Source organism: Coccinella septempunctata, chromosome 1 (assembly GCF_907165205.1).
Source record: "Coccinella septempunctata chromosome 1, icCocSept1.1, whole genome shotgun sequence".
Lineage (NCBI taxonomy): Eukaryota > Metazoa > Arthropoda > Insecta > Coleoptera > Coccinellidae > Coccinella > Coccinella septempunctata.
This window is the reverse complement of record NC_058189.1, coordinates 31,453,645-31,472,376: the sequence shown is the minus strand read 5'-3', so window position 1 is coordinate 31,472,376 and position 18,732 is coordinate 31,453,645. Positions and strand designations below refer to the sequence as shown.

The 18,732-nt window shown below is 37.2% G+C and overlaps 1 protein-coding gene across 2 annotated transcripts in view; it reads left to right on the top strand.

Moving 5' to 3' along the window:
- Positions 1-17,157, top strand: part of LOC123322614 (rootletin-like) — a 46,168-nt gene extending 29,011 nt beyond the window's left edge. Inside the window, exons 7-9 of one of the 2 annotated variants that reach the window (XR_006539180.1) lie at positions 876-1,168; positions 8,627-8,892; positions 16,295-17,157. Coding sequence is in view for 1 of the 2 variants with exons in the window: in XM_044910569.1 (XP_044766504.1) it covers positions 876-1,168; positions 8,627-8,814 (481 nt within the window). In the remaining variant the exon portion in view is untranslated. Of the gene's footprint in view, positions 1-875; positions 1,169-8,626; positions 10,611-16,294 lie in introns of those variants that run through there. The other variant, XM_044910569.1, reaches the window with a different exon arrangement.
- The last annotated feature ends 1,575 nt before the right edge of the window (positions 17,158-18,732 follow it).

The following is an 18,732-nucleotide window of genomic DNA, read 5'->3' as shown; positions in this document are numbered from 1 at the left end:
CGATGACTCAAAAACTGTACATAGGATCGACTTCAAATTTGCAAATGATATCGACAAACCATAGCAGAAAAAAGTGCGTTTTATCATATCCACTCACACCACTGTTCTTCTGTAAGATTCCCTCAACACTGGTATTGGATACCCGTGGAGATATCTCGTAGACCTACTTTCACGTCGTTCAAGTTGAGCCTCAAAAGACACTTGTTGCGGTCCCTTTAGTTTCTTTTTTGTATGTGTTGTTCCTTCGGATACCTTCCTCATTTCCCCTTCCTCCAGCCTTCCGTCCTTTATACCAACAGGAACACAACCATTATATTGTAATTTTTTTTCCTCGGATTATATCTATAAGAACTCCTACATCTAATGAAAATCCAAGTTATGAGGGTTGGCAGGAAGACATCGCTTTTGGCAATATGTCCACCCATTGCACATTGTCTATGTACACACTTCTGTAAATATTAATACAGCAATAAAGAGTTCTAATAATAATAATAATAATATTTCATAGATTGAAAATCATTTAGTCTATGCAGGATTTCAATCAACGATATCAGTTTTGATCTCTATGGTAACGCCACTCGATTCTAGCGCCTCAGCCGAATCGTACCGGCTGAAGGTCGAACTAAGATAATGGGGGCTACCGTTTTTTTGCTCACCAGATGGCGCTGAAATTTGTTTGTCGAATATGCTATGTATTCTCTGGTCGATTAGTTTCTGCCGCTCTTGTCATCGCGTGAAAATCTTTCTTCAGTCATTTTTTCAATGAAATTTTTGCGTCTAGGCTTACCGAGTAGACTCTAGATGTTGGTACGGAGCTCAGTGAAACGCTGAAAGTTCTGTTGATCACATTTGATAACAATTTATTTTTATTCTAGCAAAAAACTCCTGGGATGTTTGCAAACCCCTTTTCTTGAAATGCGTAATATAATAAAACCACCACCGTCTCCCATTCACGGTGAGGGAGCTAGTCTTTCTGAATGGTTCTGTCCCTTGTACGACGCAAATGACGATGAGGAAGACAGCAGTGAGTGTGGTTCATTGAGTATTCCGTTTGGAGAAATGGGCATCTCCTACATAGACGACTCTTCGGATACTTTATCCTCAACATTTGACCATGACAAGCCAGATGGGTCTAGTAACCTAGGTGCAACTTCTAGTAGTATGAGAGGTTGGTATAGCATGATTGTGTGCAGGTATACGAATATTAAATCACACTCATTTTGATGATTTTTACAGAAAATCTATGAAGAAAATGAAATACAGTGCATTTCGATGTACGTTTCATTTCGAAAATGGGCATAAATTCAATTGAAGTATAATATCAGAATGATATATAACTATATAAAGAATTCGAAATTCTATTTGATTATGTTTTAATGATCGGTATTTTCGACGTTTATCTCAATCCAATTCGACTTGTAAATTAGCTAAAATTCGTTGGTGGCAAATTCTAAAGATTAATATGAATTTTTTTTCAACGGCATGCAGACAGGAATTGAATTATGAAAGAAGTACCAGGATTCGAACCTACGACCCCCCAATTACCGGTCAGGTACTCTCCCCAACCGTCGTTCCGAATCGTCGGTTTTTCACCACACACATCGGTTTTTGGCGTTTTTCGAACGACGATTCGAATCGCGGCGATTCTGAATTATAATAATATGAAAATTGTTTAACAGCATGCAGACAGGAATTGAATTCTGAAAAAAGTACCACCCAGAGCAGGAAACCTACAGACAACTAGTAAAATTCCTGAGAGAAGAAAATATCATTTTTCATACCTACCAAATTAAACAAGACAGAGCCTACAGGGTAGTTGTCAGACACCTTCATCCCAGTATTCCAACAACTGACATAAAAGCAGACATAGAAAAACACGGACATAAAGTCAGGAACATCAGCATTATAAGAGATCGAATGAAAAATCCACTTCCGCTTTTTTATGTGGACTTGGAACCAAAAGAAAACAATAAAGACATATACCAATTGGAGTTCATCTTAAATCAGAAAATAATCATCGAACCTCCAAAAAGAAAAAAAGAAATTATACAATGCACTAGATGCCAAGAATATGGACACTCCAAAACTTATTGCAATAGAGCATACATGTGCGTAAAATGTGGTAATCAGCATGATTCTAAAACTTGCCAGAAACCAAAATCGACTCCAGCAAGATGTGCATTATGTGGGGCTAATCATCCGTCCAACTACAAAGGATATATAAGGTATATAAACTCATATCAAAAACAAAAAACAACAATAAAAACCCCCTGCAATATGACAGACAACAAAACATTCCAGAAACAATTCAAGAAACAGAACAACAACCAAACAAACAACCAACAAACAACCAAGAAACAACCAAACAAACAACCAACAAACAAACAACCAAAAGGAATGTCTTACGCCCAAGCCCTTCAGTGAAATAACGAACATGAAGATCCACCCTCTCAGAGACAAAACTCTTCCTTAGAAACCATGATGAATAGTTTCCATTCTATTGATGATGAACCAGAATCAGATTATGCTCAATCTGCTCACAACACTCGTGAATAAACTTCATTAAAATTCAACAGCTTCATCCGTATAGCTTCATGGAACGCGAACGGCCTTCCAAACTACAAAAACGAGCTCAGAGCTTTTATGAACCTATATAAAATAGACATAATGCTCATATCAGAAACCCACTTCACTGAAAAAACGTATTTCCAGATCCCACACTATACTACATATTCTGCCGAACATCCAAGTGTTAGAGCGCAGGGTGGGTCAGCTATACTTATTCGGAGCAATATCAAACACAATACACTGCCAAATTTTGTCACAGAAAGAATACAAGCTACAAATATAACAGTACACACAAAAACGTGGAGCTTCGACATATCAGCAATTTATTCACCACCACGACACAATATAACCGCAAACCAATATACGGAGATTTTCCAAAACTTCAGGCGAAGATTCATAATTGGAGGAGATTGGAATGCGAAGCATAACCACTGGGGATCACGGCTAATAAACCCTAAAGGACGCAACCTGAAGGAGGTGATAACAAGAAGAAATCTTCAAGTTGTTTCGTACGGAACACCAACATACTGGCCAACTGACCCGAACAAAATACCAGACATCCTAGACTTCTTCGTCACAAATGGAATAAATAGGAATTATATGCAGGCTGAACCAAATGCAGACCTACCATCGGATCACTCACCAATCTTGATGACCTTAAGTACAACTGTAATGTCCGGGAGAAAAAAAGTACACCCACAACGTCTAAAACCAACTGGAAACTATTCCAACAAATAGTAAGCGACAACATAAGACTAGACATTGAACTCAAAGAAACGGAAGAATTCGAAGAAGCTGCAAGGTGTTTAACAGAAATAATTCAGAGAGCAGCCTGGGAATCCACACCAACCCCATCAGAACAGGATGATATCGAAAAGAAATTACCACTGCGAATTCGAGAACTGGTAATTGAAAAACGACAAGCTAGAAGTAGATGGCAAATATCCCGTAACCCAGCAGATAAAACAATTTATAATCACTTATGCAGAAAACTACACAAAACTCTTGAAGATTACTACAACTCCCAATTTCAACACCACATTCAAAATATAGACAACAACAGTGAGCACAACATCTGGAAAGCCACGAAAAAGTATAAGAGACCTATAACACGAAAACCTCCAATCCGAAAGACAACTGGGGAATGGGCCAACTCCGATGAGGAGAAATCAAAAACCTTCGCTCTACACTTGTCAAGAGTACTCAAACCGAATGATCCGCACCCAGGCTACAACGAAACAGAAGTTGAGTCTTTCCTCGATGTTGCGTGACAGATGTCTCTCCCCATAAAGCCTTTCAAACCCAAGGAAGTTCTTCAAGAAATAAGAAGGCTAAAAAATAAGAAAGCCCCTGGTTTCGATTTGATGACTGCAGAAATTTTGAAGAAACTGCCACAAAAGGCTATACTACTCCTCAACATTATATTCAACCGTATGATGAGCCTTTCCTACTTCCCGACTATCTGGAAATATACCGGAATAATGATCCATAAACCGAACAAACCTGTAAACGACGTGGGATCTTACAGGCCATAAGCCTTCTACCAATTTTGGGCAAATTATTGGAAAAATCAAATACATCGTGTGATGAACACCATATCAAGAAGCCTTGAAGACAATAAATCCTGTACAGCTGTATTCCTGGACTCATCCCAAGCGTTTGACAAGGTTTGGCATAATGGCTTACTCTTCAAATTGAAAAAACTCCTCCCACAGCCATACTATCTAATTATGAAATCATACCTTACCAACCGATATTTTGCTGTGAAACAGGGTGTTGCTCTATCTGAACCAACTGAAATAAAAGCAGGAGTACCACAGGGAAGCATACTGGGTCCACTGCTTTATCTTATATATACATCAGACATTCCAGAAATCAGAACACGACGATAGCCTCATTTGCAGACGACATAGCCAACACTCACAGTCCACAAAAACGCAGCTACAGCTTCCGAAAAGCTCCAAGAACATCTGAATGAACTGGAGAATGGTATCGAAAGTGGCGCTCTACCATCAATGAAACAAAATCAGTCCAAGTCACATTCACCAACAAACGAAACATATGTCCACCAGTTAAGATAAATGAGGACCAAATCCCAGTTAGAACAGAAGCCAAATATCTAGGAATCCACTTAGACCAACGACTCACCTGGAAACCACACATTCAAGCTAAGAAGACCCAAATTAATATGAAATTTGGACAAATGTACTGGCTTCAATCCTTCAAGCGTTAACAGATGCTACATGGTACGTCTCAAACTTCACCATACATAATGATTTGAAAATCCCCTTCATTATTGATGAGATAGAAAAACGTTCAAAAAAATATCAACAAAATCTGGAAGGACATGAAAACAGCTGCATAGACCTACTAGCGGAAAACCCGTTCAACAGAAAAAGGATACAGAAAACATGGCCAATTGACTTCAATTGAAGTGTGAATAAGAAGTTTCAATAAGTTTGATAACTTCTACACGACATTTTGATTTCGCCATATCTACTTATTACTTGTGAAAAGTAGATTGTAAATTTCAATAAAGGTTATAAAAAAAAAATATTATTTGGTTCTTCCGAATGATTTCTTACTAATGTGACGTAAAGGGTTGGGTCGATGTTGACAGGAGGGAAGGAGAAAAGTCTAATACACCATATAGTTTGAACTCTCTATTTATCAATTCATACAGGCTGACATGTTTGGGCTAATATGCCATTCTCAAAGCCACCTGGAAAATGTAGAATAGATAAATCAATAACATTGAATGGAGCATGATGTTGAGGTTGTTGATTCTAAAAAGCACATGCCAACTTACAATATGAATACAGAGTTATGTCAGATATTAAATAAAATCTTCAATCAACGATTCGAGTAAAGAACATAAACAAATCGATGACACAAAACAAACTATCGCAGTATTGCCATCAAAACTAAGTTCAAATTTTCATCCAGAAATCGTGAAAAAGGCTAGGCAGCGCGTTACCAATCAAGAAGAGGTATGTGACAGTGAATGTATAATGCATGGAAAAGAATAAAAGGGAATTGATCTTCTTGTTTGGTGTAGAAACAACATTACAGAAATGCAGCAAAATTTCAATGTTTAAAATAAATTTGAAGAAAATTAACAGCGGACAAAGACAAAATATCCATTGTGTCCAAAATCATCGAGACTAAACTCCGAACTACCGCTCGAACCATTTATATTGTTCACCTTCACGAATAACCTGAATGAGTCTTGAAAGCCGTTGACCATATTTGCATTTAGTGTCTTAATGTTAGGGATGTTTAAATGCTTACCAAACTCACAATTATGAAGTAATTTCGTGTTGTATGATTTTCTTTCTTTGAATTTCCACCGAAAATAGACTTATTGTTATTTTCAACTCTAGAACTAGTAGGATGTTCATAAATTCTTGTGTTTATGCTTATTCCACTCCTTCCTATGTATATTGTATTGCAATTATCGAATTCAAAAAATTCAATGGGTCTGTCGAATCCGTTGTTTATTGTTCAGTCACTGATGCCAAATCACCATGGCAAGTTACATGCTTGAGTAGCGATGATAAAACTCTATTATCAAACTGATTGTTCAATTGTGCAAACGTTGCGCCCATTTTGCGGCAGACGTGATGGCCCTTCGAAGTATACTCTCCAACGTTTGGTGGCCAGATTCGGGATAACCGGATCGGCAAACAATCAACACTTGTACGTCAAATGAACGCCAGATCCGCCGCTGTCTGCGACGTGGACAGGAGATACCTGCATCGGTACTTCAGCTTGCACCCGTACAAGATAAAAACTTACCCAGAAGCTCAGAGTCAACAACCATTGACAATGCCGTTTGTTGGCTGACTGGGATCTGGAGCGTTTGGAAGAGGAACCCAATTTTAGCCGAAAAATCTTTAGAGACGAAGCGCATTTTTTGATCAATGGCTAGGTTAACGAGGCACAAGGTGGCATTGCGTCCGTAAAAAGTAACCGTTTGTCAATAAAGTGTCAGAAATTTAATGAATTTCTTTCTGGTTTTTTACCTATTTTCTAATGAAAATCCACTGATAATATATATCAATATGAGATGATTCCCCAACATGAGGGTCCTTTAGCGTTCCTCGAATAACTGAAGAACAGAAGTATCATCACTTGGAAGACCGGACGTGGTCGCAAGACCTTGCCGTAAAAGGCAAGGTTTCGACTGTTATTAATTTACTGAAAGGATTTCTAACGACGAGAATGATACACAAAAATCAGCAGAAGATTTTCGACGCAGATATGATATTCTTCACAGTGCAATTGGAGAACAAGTTATGTACTTACTTTTGGCTTTAGTTATCATCATGTCTTCGAATCAGTTTTGATGAAGGCTGTATTATTTACATTTTATTTCTCGTTCCCGTTTTTTGTTTCAGAATAAAATTTATTCTGATTGAGATGGAAAGAGGTTTTTTGGTCGAAGGAAAAGAAGCCCATCAGTATTCAAAGCTTACGTCCAGTTTCATAATCAAATTTAAAGTCACTTTAAGCTTAAAGCTTCCTTTAATGTCATTTTTACTAGGAAGCTTTAAAGTTTAAGCGGCTTTAGGTTTGATTATGAAACCGGCCGTAAGTCTCTAAACAAATTCCCTTCTCCACACTCCTTTCTTCTACGTAAGGAAATGGTGACGTCATGACGTCCACTCCAATTGCTTGGTGATGACATACATCAAGAGGAAACCGCATGACTCAAAGGATTGGCCAAGAGCGGTCAAGCCCTGAAACGCTCCGGTTAAGTTGGTTAGGAGGGTCTCACTGTTAAGACGAGGATTTTTTTGAGGCGAACATTGAGGAGTTGTGAAGACCTCTCATGAAGAGCGGCCAAGAGGAGACGTTTTTTCCCGTATTAAAAAGTGAGACTTTTCTAAGCGATGGGAAATGAGGCGCTAGTGAGAGTCCAGTCGGAGATGGGAGGAGTTCTGGACGACGAGGGACTGAAAGAAGCGGGCCAACCTGATTAGTCACCAGAGAAGACGGTTAATGAGATTTTTGGGAGGCAAGGCTGAGCAGAGGGGAACGAAGCAACCCGTGAGATGACGAAGTCGAAAAGAAACGGGGGCGTAGAGAGAGTCCTCTTCAACGAATTTATCGTCCCTGAAGTACTCGTGTTCGAGATAAGTCTCCGGCCACGTATTCTCTAAATGGACATGAGTCTTGAGGAAGTTCTTATTCTGGTCGATGGGTCGTTCTTGAATACTATCTTGTTGGGTGATGGTCCATTCCGTGGGCTGATCGAGGGATGCGTAAATTTCTCGCATTATGCGAAGACGGCTTACTTCAAAGATCTTTGGTTTGATGATCTATTAGTGAAAATATCCTTAGTACATTGATCTTTGAATCAATGAGAAATGACTTATTTTGCCTTGTTCTAGTAAGTAGGGTTAGTGTATATATTCAGTACGTCGGTATAAGATACCGATATTTTAAATCTTTTTTCCGTTTAGCCCGTTTGTAACAGCCGAAAATTTTCTGGAGAATTCTCTACAGAGTTTTGGCAAGAAAAGGGCAGAAATTATTTTGTTTGCAACTGAACGGCGAAGAACCGCGGAGAACTCACGGTGTTCGAATTCACTAGATAATTTCGGCTGTTGCAAACGGGCTTAAGATTCGAAATTTCCTGACTATATTGAATGTTGGCAAGACATCTATCGAAATACTCAAGTGCTAACCTGGCCCCAGAACAGAGATGGTAGCGTTCATCCTAAAATGCTTCAAACGCTAATGTGATGAGAAGAAGCGCGGAAACGTTCAACTTGTACCGTTTATTGCATTAAGGAATAATATATGTTAATAATCTTTGAAAATTATTCATTATTGAGGCACCCTCAGTAATAGGAGATAGTAAGTTTGATTCAGATCGTAATTTTTGCTATATTTATATAGGCGGGTGATACGCAAATGAATATAATTCTCTTTATGTATATTCTTGAATTTATAAAAATTCAAACTTATTTTAACTCTGTCCAAATTGACTACTAATTGATTCGTAAGTGGAAATTCCTTTTATTTTCACTAATGATTTTGCATGTTTAAGGATTCGAGAGTGATTCGGGATTCTCTTCCGACCTATGTACCAATTACACCATGACTGCTTCCACGCCCAGGGAGAAGTTTTCTCCGTACACCCCACCAGCCACTTTGGATGAATCGGAATGTGCCAAACTAACGCGGACTAAATGGACCGCCTCCTTTAGGAAACTCATCAAGATAATTAAAAAATAGAAAGGACTTGTTTACTATATCTACTTTCTAGAGAACCTGATGACTAGAATAATAGTTAATTCTTCTTTGACATGTTAGGTATGTAACGACTAATATTAAGCTCAACTTTTATACTTCTGAAGATGATGAAGAAACGCGCTTTCCGAAGAGCCCATGGTCGCCGCGAAGCGGCTATCGGAATTTCTTGAAAGAAAATCGATTTCGGGAAGATCTCGTGAAAGAACGCGCGGGGTTTTGAATAGAACTTATACGCGTGCCCCCAGCGTCCAAGCAACGGCTGCTAGAAGAAATTTCCCACTTGGTGTTCTATTCTCATTTTCCCAAGCTTATCGGAAATAACTCAAAAATGCGTGAGAAAATGTGCAATTGAGTAACATTTCACAAAATTATAAATTTCTATCGATGACCAGAGAAAATTCGGTGAACGTTGACAATGAATGTCAGTTCGTAATTCATAGGTTAAAGTCAATTTTGACGTTGTGTTGGCAGCCATCACAGAACGGGGTGCCTTAAATCGATGGGACTCGTAGAATAACATTTTTGGCCTAGATATTTGGGGGGTTCATAGCTGAAGTGAACCAAGTCCATGCAGCCTAGTTTTGAGATAAATGGTTTAGAAGTTGTTTATCACCAATTAATTCAAAAGTGACTTTTTTAGATTTTAAAAGACTAGAATGTAAGCATATGCTTACATTCACATCACACAAATCTAAAGAATTCACGTTTGAATTAATTGGTGATAAACAACTTCTAACTCATTTATATCAAAACTAGACTGCATGGACTTGGTTCACTTCAGCTATGAACCCCCCATTTATAAAAGGGCGAATCGCGAGGGTCGTAGGCCCGAGCTACAGACGAATGGCGAATCAGCCTATAATGGTGAATATACCTACAAGGCTGATCTATGGGCTGATCTGCAGTTATTCAGTAGTATAATAATATAGCTATTCGTGCTACAGTGTTTCAATGTAGAATGAATCTCACCTTCCTGACTTTATTCAAAACGATTTGGTTGGTTGAACGACACTGGAAATTCTATGTATTGTTCCTCTCTTTTGGACTTTCCTCAACACGTTGACTGCGATATCGGTTCCCGGGGACCAATACGAATCTCTTTTCTGGTGCGATTGAAGTGAGATCCAATATTTCCTCATGTGCTAACTCCATAACTTTCGGAACGCTCAAAACTTCGAATTTATAAAGTAAGCTAAGACTTTTCGAATTTTAAGGTAACGTTCGAGGAATCTAACACAATATGGCATTGAAAAATATTTTAGATATCGGTCACCGGCGATCTATACCGCACCAGAGGTCTGGTATCGGTCTCCGGGGACCGATACCGCACGGTAAACGAATCTTGAAAAATACATAATGCAGTCAACGTGTACCCCTTAGAGGTCTCAGATAATGACCTATCAGTATTTCAATCATCAGCTATTATGATTTTTTCATTGATAATTTCAATTCAAAATAACTCAAAGCTACACTTATTACTCGTGATATGTATGTAGGTTACTTCATCTTCGTTCTGATTCGCATTCAGAACTGTTCAGAATCGGTTCAAAGTTTTTGAACAGAAATGGTGTGAGGAGCAATGCTCGAGCTCAATCTGAATTAATAATGTGTGAGTGTTTTGAACCGATCTTGAACCATCGTAAAATCGAACCATATTACCGAACATAATGCTCAGTTTGTGAACCGGCTATACAGGGTGTCTACTTTCAAAGTGGCCAAACTTCAAGGGTGGGTCAGACGAGTGATTTAGAACAAAAAAATGTCATATAACACATGGTCGAAATGTTGACGGTTATTCTTCAATTTTACATTTCTTGATTTCACGAAATATTTCCAATTTTTTTATAAACTCAATTATCATTCAGTTTCCCTTGTAACCTTGTCAAATTTGACCACATATTCGGAAAAATAAATTTGCTACGAAATAAGAAAGTCTGTGTGCAGAAAAAAGTCTTATTGCGGGCGTGGTAAGGAGATGAATATCACGAGTCCGAAATGAACAAAATCAGTCCTATTTTTCCAATGGTTTCATCGATGAAAAATTAATAATTATGCACATGTTTTCTTTTCAATAAAAAATACCTCATTTAATGTACTTTCGAATGGCGTAGCAACTTTTGTGCTAGATGCTTATCCTCTGCCATAATATCATGGCTAGATAATAACGAAAAAGTCGAAAAATTCCAAATGTGGCGATATGTTGTTCATTTATGGATATGCGAATGGAAATGCTCGCGCAGCGGTTCGAGAGTACGGTTTACGTTTTTCCAACAGACGACAACCAGATAGGCAGACATTTGTACAAGTGTCTCGGCGATTAGGTGAAACAGGCTCGCTCATTCGATGGTTTGCGAATCAGAGAAGGTGGTCGAAATAGTCAGCAAAGTCATAATGCACCTGCTATACTTCAAGCTGTCCGAGATATAGATAAGAGGACCCCACTACAAGTACTCGTCGAGTTGGTTCTACATTGAGGATTCATCATTCTACAGTACACAAAGTACTCAAAAAAAAAGTTACATCCATTTGAAAAAGATGCAGGATCTGTTACCTGTAGATGCTGAAACTAGACTTACATTTTGTAGGTGGTACCTGAATAAGTTAGAAGAGTAGGGGGTCGATATGATATTATAGACTGATGAGGCCACATTCACGAAATCAGGTTTGAGTAATTTGCGAAATAGACATGTGTGGGAAGGAGAAAACCCTCATGCGACTATTGTTTCCCATTTCCAACATGAGTTAAGGGTCAACGTGTGGTTGGCAGTCATGAGAGGAGAACTTTTCGGACCAGTTATTCTTCCCGATGGCCTAAATGCTGAAGAATTTATTAGATTCATCCAAAGCAATTTAAAAGACATATTGAATGAAATACCCCTGCCAAACAGACGAAATATCTGGTTTCAAATGGATGGCTGCCCAGCACATAATAGTCGTAATGTACGAGATCTATTGAATGAATATTTTGGGATGCAATGGATTGGAAGGTACGGTTCGGTAAGATGGCCACCAAGGATCCCCGACCTTACGCCTTTGGATTTTTATGTCCGGAATACTTCGGAAGAGAAAGTATATCAAATTCGCTTTCAGACTCGAGGGGAGCTCATCGATAGAATAAAATTGTGTTGTGCAGATAAGCGTCAGAAACGCTATTAACTTCGCAGAGTTGTAGATTCAGTAAGAAAACGATGTGTCAAAGGTATTGAACAAGGAGGTGGACATTTTGAACAATTGGTATTCGTATATGTATAAGAGTTCTGTTTTCTTTATCAATTTCATTAAAATTAAGTTGATTTTTTTGTTATTATTTTTATTCAAGAAAAATTGGTAATTTTCATGAGAATTATATTAAGATTCAATCATGAAGAGCTTCAAAATAGAGCAAATTCAGGTTCGGAATTTTTCGACTTTTTGTTGTTATCTTTCTCTTGCTATGATATTATAGCAAAGGATAAGCAAAAGTTGATATGCCATTTGAAAGTACACTAAATGAGGTATTTTTTTACTGAAAAGAAAACATGTGCATAATTATTAATTTTTCATCGATAAAACCATTGGAAAAATAGGACTAATTTTGTTCACTTCAGACTCGTGATATTTATCTCCTTACCACGCCCTTTCCGACTATGTGGTCAAATTTGACGAGACTACCAGGAAAACTGAATAATGATTGAGTTTATGAAAAAACTTGAAATATTTCGTGAAATCAAGAAGTGTTAAATTGAAGAATAACCGTCAACATTCCGACCATGTGTTATATGACATGTTTTGTTGCAAATCATTCGTCTGACCCCCCCTTGAAGTTTGGCCACTTTAAAAGTAGACACCCTATATGGAGTGGAATAAAGGTAAGCGTCCACAGTTCCGCATCGTACTCAACGCACGGATCGCATTAAGGCGCGGTTCTCACTGGAGCGATACGATAAATTATGCGACAGGTGATTCGATAAGCAACCCGACCCTGATTCGACACCAATCTCTTATAACCATGCAAACGTAAGGCGCGGTTCACACTGGAGCGATACGTAAAACGATGCGACAGATGATTCGATAAGCAACCCGACCCTGATTCGACACCGATCTCTTATAACCGTGCAAACGTAATGGAAGCAACTAATTCAGTGCACACTGAAGCGATCGCGATACTACACCGATAAATATCGAAATCGCGTCGGTTTGGGGGACACAGCTGCTGGGTCGCTTCAGCGACAGAAAGGTGATTGAGAATCAAATCGGAAAAAGTAGCATAGAATTTCGTAATTGATTGGCAATTAAGCGCTTGATTTGGCTATCGTATCGCTTGAGTGTGCACTGGTGTGTTGCGAAGATAAAAGTTGCATCGGGCGATAAAAGATTGCTCATGTTGCATCGCTTATCGTATCGCTCCAGTGAGAACCGCGCCTAATGGAAGCAACTAATTCAGTGCACTACTACACCGATAAATATCGAAATCGCGTCGGCTTGAGGGATACAGATGCCGGGTCGCTACAGCGACAGAAAGGCTTAGTATCGTTCGACAAGTACGTTGAAGCACAGCTTTCTTAACACTTGTGTTTAAGAGGGCTGTGGTTGAATCGTGCCGGGTCAGGACGAAGGCGTGCAATGCTCTATTTCCTTCGTGAAATTGGTGGAGCAGAACCCGTGCTTATGGAATTATACGCTGAAAAGTTATTGCAGGACTGATTTGACAGGTGTTGTATGAAAAGAAATAGCCAGAGACAACCTCTGGAAATAGCTGAAACAAAGATTATAGAGTTAGGTTAGGTTAGGTCTTACTCTATAATCTTTGAGTTGAAAAGGAGGAATGTGCACTGTAGAAGATAAAAGTTGCATCGGGCGATAAAAGATTGCTCATGTTGCATCGCTTATCGTATCGCTCTAGTGAGAACCGCGCCTAAAATAATCAAGCGATGCATCCGGGCAGTACGATACGTATCAGTGGACGAATTTATATGAGTTTTTATACAAAGCGTCCTAATATACTTTCGATGCGACCCGTGCGTTGCGTACGATGCGGAAAAGGGAAGGTCCACAACCTTCCCTTTAATGACCGTATTCAGCGTTTCATTGAACAAATCTTCAACTCATTTTCATTGCTTAGAAATTCCCTGGTGAAACTTGTTCCAAGTATTCAATCTTTAAAGGAGAAGGGGATCTTCACTTCTTTCAAACTATGATTCTGTCAGGTCTTTTTCAGGACAATTTCGTCATGTGTATTACGATGTGAATGAAGTTGTTGAATCGTAATAAATATAACTAAATCGTCCAACAGAATCGAAACGTCGACAGTTTGAAGAAAGTATATTATTCACTCCATTATCAGTTCTGAAGCCAAGATTCCCTTTCCCTCAGTTGACTGTAAGGACGAGATTTGTTCAGATATGGTATTCCATCTTCGTTTAATGAAACGGTGCATGCGGCCATAAGAGAACCAGATTTTCTATCTTACAAGCCATAAGGCAATTGGTGCGTTATCTGTGATATGAAGTTTTTCTTATATTATTCTTATATTACTTATAGGAAGTTTTCAGAAGTATGAAATTTGGGAGAATAAGTAATACCTACAATTTCCTATTTCTTGTGCTAGTCAATTATCGTAACTTTTCATCAAATTGTTAGTATTGAAATTTTTGAAACAATTTGAGATACTCATCACTCTTTCGTTTCAAAGTAGGAAGATAAAATACAAGGGTCTTATGAATGATTAAAACAAGTAGCTGTTGCAAAATAATTATTCTGTGGTGTCGCGTTCTGAACGTTTTTTAACTCAGTATCAAAGAATTTAAAATTGGACGCCCACTACAATCTTCCCTGTGGACTAACCCAAGGTGGAGCTAATTATTTTCTAATTGTTGTAAATACTTATCTTCATCAATCTAACCCAATATGGATATTGAATTGTTCTTCAATTTCTGTAAATCTTCATGTTCATCAATCAGTATTCATATTTATTGTTACATCCGTCCTTTCATTTTCACATTTACTGAAAAATTTGTAGATCTAGTGAGAATATATATTTCTTCGTATTTTCGAGAAAATTATCATAGAAATTTTATTTTTCAAGAAGACCAGTGATCCTATAAGCACCCTAATACAAAACCCAGAAACACAGAAATTCAGGATATAGGTACCTGAAAACTGTTTCAGCCCATTTTTCAATTAATATTTAAATCGTATTATACCGTTAATTTCTAAGAATTATCGGGCATTTTGGTGTTCTAGTATTTTATTATTCAGAATAATTTCTGAACATTCATTTTGTTTTCTAAATTAATTAATTTTTCGGATCGTCGAAATTTTGTAATTATGTAACATTGCATTGTTCATAAATTCATATGTTAATAAATCTGAATTATTCTCCATTATAATAAAGGGTGTTTCAAATTGCGCGGTTTTTTTTTAAGAATAAATAAAATATAGATGGCGCACTGAATTCGTCTGGGTATTTTGACATTTAAAAAGTGTGATGTATGACATTTATAAAAATGGCTTCGTACACGATACAACAACGCGTTCAAATTGTTAAATTATTTTATGAAAATCAGCGTACTGTGAAAAGTGTTTTTATTTGAATTTTATGGTTTACATAATCGTCCATCTGAAAGCACTGTTGGTCGAATTATTAAAAAATTTCAAGAGACCGATTCGGTGATAATCGAATTTTTGTTGCCTGAATTAATAAATATTGATCTAGAGGACATTTGCTTTCAACAGGATGGCGCTACACCTCATTTTGCAAATGACACAATTGATTTGATACCGTTGGACTATTTTCTTTGGGGTTATGTGGAAAGCCAGGTCTATAAGAATAATCCACAATCAATTCCTGAACTAAAGGATGGAATTATTCGTGTCATTTGTGATATAGAGCCTCAATTATGTCAAAATATCATTGAAAATGTTAACAAAAGAGTGGACGTCTGTAGAGCTGCAAGAGGAGGCCATTTGTCAGATATTATTTTTGGTACATAAATGTCATAAATGATACTTCAATTACCTATAAAATGTTTTTGAAAATTAATGCAAATTATGTGTTTTATTTACTCTTAAAAAAAACCGCGTAATTTGAAACACCCTTTAGATATAAAAAAAGTATCCACTAGCTTATTCGTTCTCGTTTGTTCTCACAAATATACTCAACTCACTACCTTTTGTAGAAGTGCTCGTACATCATTTCATTAAATGATTTGAATGTGCATTTTCCATAATTGTGAATCATGTTCCAAAGGTTTCGACAAGCATTCGTCAGCCGTCTTCAGGGGTTCTCTTGTTTCAAATCAAAAAGGTTAAATATACTGTCAGATTTCTTGCGAATGAAGTATGATTGAATAGATATTTTTTCGCTTTTCGAATGCTTGCAGAAACGTTGAACATAATAATTAATAATTCAAAATGATAAAAATATGCCAAACAATCCTACAATAAATTTTTCATGATCAAATTTTCCACTTCATTATATTAGGTGCAAGATCAACAAATTTTTGAATTGATGTGGAGGATACTGGATCAAAATCCATAGTTAAACTGGATGATACCATCTAAAGAAACGATAGCGATATCGAAACTCGTGCATTCATAAACATCTCATCCTAGTTTGAATAAAATGATTCAGTTTCTTCTGTTCAACAAAGTTTTGTTACTAATTAAAGAATTCAAAATCTTGAATTGGTTGGGTTAGGAGCTAGCTTATACCTTTGAGTATTAACGATTATACATTCCGCCATATACGATGTTTTTCATAAAATAACTTTCATATCTCTTACGTTCTGTGATTTAAACATTGTCGCACCAGAAGGTGCGTTTTTCAATTCACCATATTGGTGTAGTTGAGGAGGTAAAATATGGTGGACCGAAATATCAAAACGACTCAGCGATAATGTGGTAGAATCACAATACAACTGACAATGGTTTAAGGTTGAATTCAAAACTGATTATTTTATTTATATCTTTTCACTATACACAACTTCCAACCCACCAGATTGGTGAATTAAAACACTCACCTAGACTATTACGCATGCCATTAATACAAATATAAAACTTCATTATTTTTGTTCCAGCAGTTTCTCATTGTTTTAATACTAATATATTATCAGCTATACATATTCACTGAACTGCATTGTAATACTAAAAATTCTTAGTAATTGTTTTCGCGATATTCACATCTGGCACCATCCTGATTTTTTATAGCCTTTGATGTGATTGAATAATACTCAATATTTAATATGAAATTTGAATATGTACATATAATAATTTAAGTTGTTTTTTGAGATGTTCTTATAGGTGATGGAAATATAGAATTATAATAAAGATGATAATAATAATTTATTTCTTATACATCATACAATACTTAGGAATAGTCATTGAGGAAAAAAGTGAAACAACACAAATGCAATTGAATAATGAATATCGAAAAAAAAAACATTTGATAAGAGTAACAAAAAGAAAGCACTATGAAAAATATAAAAAATTTAAATGAAAGAACCATCAAAAAACACTTAAACACTTCCAAAGCATTTTTCAATCAACACCAATTCGTCCAATTCCCTTATAAAGTTTGGGTAAGTGATTATACAATTCAATTCCCGTGAAGGTAGGTGATACATTTTAGTTTTATGCTCGGGAATACATTAAAGTGTCCTCAGTACTCAGTACATATTTTAAGTTTTTTCAAATTTTTGTGTCCATAAATTAAGCAAATTTGAAATGTGAATGGAAGGAAATGTTAACATTTTATTTTCGTTGAATTCAGGACGTCTCCGAAAAAGCCCCCAATATTTAAATTCTCTCTTTTTTAAATTCAAATCCCGTACAACGAGAAGAAATTGAGAGAAAAAAAGCCTGTGTCAGTTACGTGTAGGCGAAGGATCGTACTTCACTTCCATCATCAACTCAACACCACTTCGATTCAGAAGAAGAAACTGCACACCCTAGGATGAATATCTTGGTGATGTAAGCCCATCCATTCCATCCCTCAAACCAAATAACACAAAAGATTCAATGACTGATATCTATATCAGATTCCTTCATCAGACGAAAATCAATTTTGACAAATTAGTGCAAGAATTTACGCAGGAGCAAATCGTTTATTTTATTTTTAATTGATTTTGTTTCAGAGATTGGGAGTGAAAACCCTAAAAAGTATTATTGAGAAATGCAGAATCCTCCCAGAATAAATTTCAATCGTTATCTGAAGATTCCGAAACCCTAGAATTAGAAACTAATTATTTTATTGATATTCCATCCATCAAAAACAGAAGATTCCAACCTTTAAGGATGATTCATGCTAGACCGTGTCGGAGCCGGGCCGGTACCGACTCCGGGCCGTTGCAATGGGTCGCCACTCTGAAAACACGGGCACGACACGTGTCCCAACCGGTGTAGTGTGGATGGGTCAATTGAAATTGCTCATATGATTCTTTTACCGTGTCCCGTCCGGGTCCCGGCCCGGCTCCGACACGGTCTAGCATGAATCATCCTTTATCCAGCAAGAAGGAATTTTGAACACTCTGAAATGAACAACCAAACTTCTTACCCTGTTGTTGACGCGATGTCTAGACCAGACATCCAGTTATTACTAAATTCATTGCCCGAATTTTCCCCAAGTCAAAGTTTGTCCATTTTATCAATGAAGTAGACAATTTAGTACCACATCTTTCTGGTAGATTAACAACGGATTTGATTTATGCTTTGAATTTCACTATTCGTTCAAAAATAAAGGGAGAAGCCAGAAATTTTGTCTCCTTTCTGAACTCCTCAGGTTGGGAACTAGATCACTTTTACAAAAGAACGGTGATCAAAGAAACGAAGATCTATTAATTTCTTCTCCAGGTCAATGTGTACAAAAAAAGAAAGTAGAATCACCAAGAGTCTGAACGATCTGAACACTCAATATTCAAGATA